The 2,701-nt window shown below is 34.3% G+C and overlaps 1 protein-coding gene across 1 annotated transcript; it reads right to left on the bottom strand.

Moving 5' to 3' along the window:
* Positions 1-566: 566 nt before the first annotated feature.
* LOC131076891 (ferritin-like catalase Nec2) lies at positions 567-2,205 on the bottom strand. Its single transcript, XM_058014236.2, has 3 exons — positions 1,874-2,205; positions 1,325-1,550; positions 567-938 (listed from the first exon to the last, which is right to left on the bottom strand). The coding sequence occupies exons 1-3, from the start codon at positions 2,203-2,205 to the stop codon at positions 567-569; spliced, it is 930 nt and encodes a 309-aa protein (XP_057870219.2).
* Between the last annotated feature and the right edge of the window lie 496 nt (positions 2,206-2,701).

The following is a 2,701-nucleotide window of genomic DNA, read 5'->3' as shown; positions in this document are numbered from 1 at the left end:
ATTGAATTTATTTTTATTAAATTCAATAATATTAATTTTTAAATTATAAATAATAAAATTAATAATTTTTATGATAATATATATTTAGATAAAAACTTAAAAATAACTTGGATTGATTGAAGGATCAATTAGCTTATCATGCAGTCTTTAATTCTTATAGGTGGATAACCATTGTGATGGTGAATTGTGACTTCCAATTGTAATAAGATGATAAAAAATGTACAAACATTGCTCTAATGACCAAGATGTGTTAAGGTACTTCAAATTCAAAGAAAACTTCTTATCATATACTGATATGTATACATTGTATATTTAAATTTTTAAAAATATAAAAGATTATAATTTAAATTTTATCTAATATATTCTATATTAACTTAACTATAAATCAAAAGAAACTGGAAAACTATGATTTATAATTTATTTAGTATTCTATTAAAACGTACCCAGCCCAAACATATTACTTAATCTCCTTACATTAAGCCATGAGCATAACCATTGCACCCACATGGTGTGGTACAATATTTAATATGCATTGATTTTATGAAAGAGATGGGGATGAGGTGTGCTCATTTGAGATAGGAGAGAGCAATTTTTCCACCCCCACCCTGAGGGAAGAATCCTCCAGGCATTGACTCATTTCCAGTGGAATAAACAATCCTCAGGATTTCAGCTGGGGTTCGGGAAAATGCCAGCGAGTACATATCACCTGCAAGGATATTGCCACTCACTTTTTCTTCAGCTCCCTCCTCTTTTGGTACCACCAGACCTTCATCCACATCTACAGTATACCCAAGTCTGTTTCTCAGCATGGAGAGCTTGTCTGTGAATTCTGCCACTGTGTATGGGTATGGCTTCACCTTCTCAGACAACCTCTCAAATAACAAGGCACGAATTACTGCATCCTGCCCAGATTCTACCCCAAGGAGGCCTGCTACAAGCTAATGCAGACAGAGGGTAGTAAATTCAGTAACAGTGGTAGAATGATAAATCAAACTCAACACAGGTCAAATTGAAATTGTTACTGTTGTTTTTCAATTTGATTGTGTGATATTCTTCCATGTTTTTGAGTTTATAGAGTATCATCTTAAACATTGATGTAAAAGATCACACAAAAAAAGAACTAAAGAATCTTAAGTTATCTTATGACTAAATCTGATAACAATTGTGAAATGTGATAACATTGATATGAGATGGATGTGGTATTAGTATTTCTAGGGTTTGCATTCGTATGATAGCAATAATTTCTTTCCATTTTCCCTAGTAATATTATTTAAACAATAGAGAAGAAAAAAATTCTATGGTAAATAGCATTAGGGCTACTGACCCGCTTTGCAGTTGCAGATTGGAGCTGAGGATTGGTGCCAACATAGCCTGTAAGTCCAACATAAGGAATCAAATAACTGGCAAGCAGATAATTCAGAGAGTTGGCATAAGGATCGAATGGCGGGTTCAATTTGGTATGGAATGCAGCATCCACGGCATTGGAAAATACTTCAGCACTCAGATTGAGTAGAGGTCGAGGAAAGCCCTTCACAGTTGCCTTTATACCCCTGTATTAGCATGACAAAAGATATATATAGACAATCAGTACATTTGTGGAAAATCTATAAGATGTTTGATTTAAAGAGCACATTTAAGTTTTGATCCATCTTAAATCACATTAATAAAAATAGATCTTACAGAAAACTAATATTGAAAGATTTGTTATCAATCTTGAACTTCTCTCTTTTCTCTGATTACAAGTGCTATAATGAAAGCCTAAGGAATCCATACTTTTTCTCATTTGGGGTATCCTTGAATTCTTCAAACATCTTAAAACTTTGAGAAGAATTATTCTCATTAAAAGCATATGAATTCTATGATGCAGGCTCACCTCAGGTGACCAACTTCCTGGTAAGCAAATTCCAGAATTATATCGTGGACAACAGAGTTCAGATTGGCTTTCATGCCTCCCACTGGTGGAGGTCCTCCACAAGGTAGTTCTGGTGCAACTACATCCAGCCCATACCCAAGAGCTCCAAACAGAAAGAACTCAGCCTCCAAGTACTCTAAGTTTAGAGGAAATTCAACTAAATCTACGTCTCCATCCAGAACTTTCCCTGGCACGTAGCTTCCATTTTGCATGTACTCCACTTGTGTACCCTTGCATAGACGTGCAAATAAAAGCAGCGCAAAAATCCCAGCATTACATGCAAGGTGAGCCATCACTTCCTATATGTTTACTGCAAAAACACTTGCTCTGAATCCCTATATATAAAGCTCTTTCAATGCTTGCCGAGTCGTAAACATGGCCGTCTTTGAATGCGTTTGCAGATGGGAGAATGTAAGTTTTTTCGAAGAATCTTCCCCAGATTTGTATCCGTCCCCTGCGCAACGAACTCTTTGACAATTTTGTGTTTGTCGTTGCCCCTAGAGTCGTGAATTCCAACAAATGGAAGATGGTTAGTAGTTCTAGTAGTTTTGAAAAATTATTAATTTATTGTTTAGAAAATTATTTATTATTATGTGATTATATAAGAAATTGAGAGTTGGTGAAAGTCTCTATTTCCACATACCTAGTATTTTTTTTAAGTTAGAGGAAAAATGTTTTTTAAGAATTTTAAATTATTATCTTCAAATCTACTTGTTCTTATAGTATTTAAACATGAGTCTTTTGATTTTAAAATAGAAGATTGACAGCAAGTAAAAGTCTCCACTCAAA

This window comes from Cryptomeria japonica, chromosome 10, assembly GCF_030272615.1.
Source record: "Cryptomeria japonica chromosome 10, Sugi_1.0, whole genome shotgun sequence".
NCBI classification, from domain to species: domain Eukaryota; kingdom Viridiplantae; phylum Streptophyta; class Pinopsida; order Cupressales; family Cupressaceae; genus Cryptomeria; species Cryptomeria japonica.
Note: the sequence above shows the minus strand (reverse complement) of the source record. Positions and strands in the feature narration are given on the sequence as shown.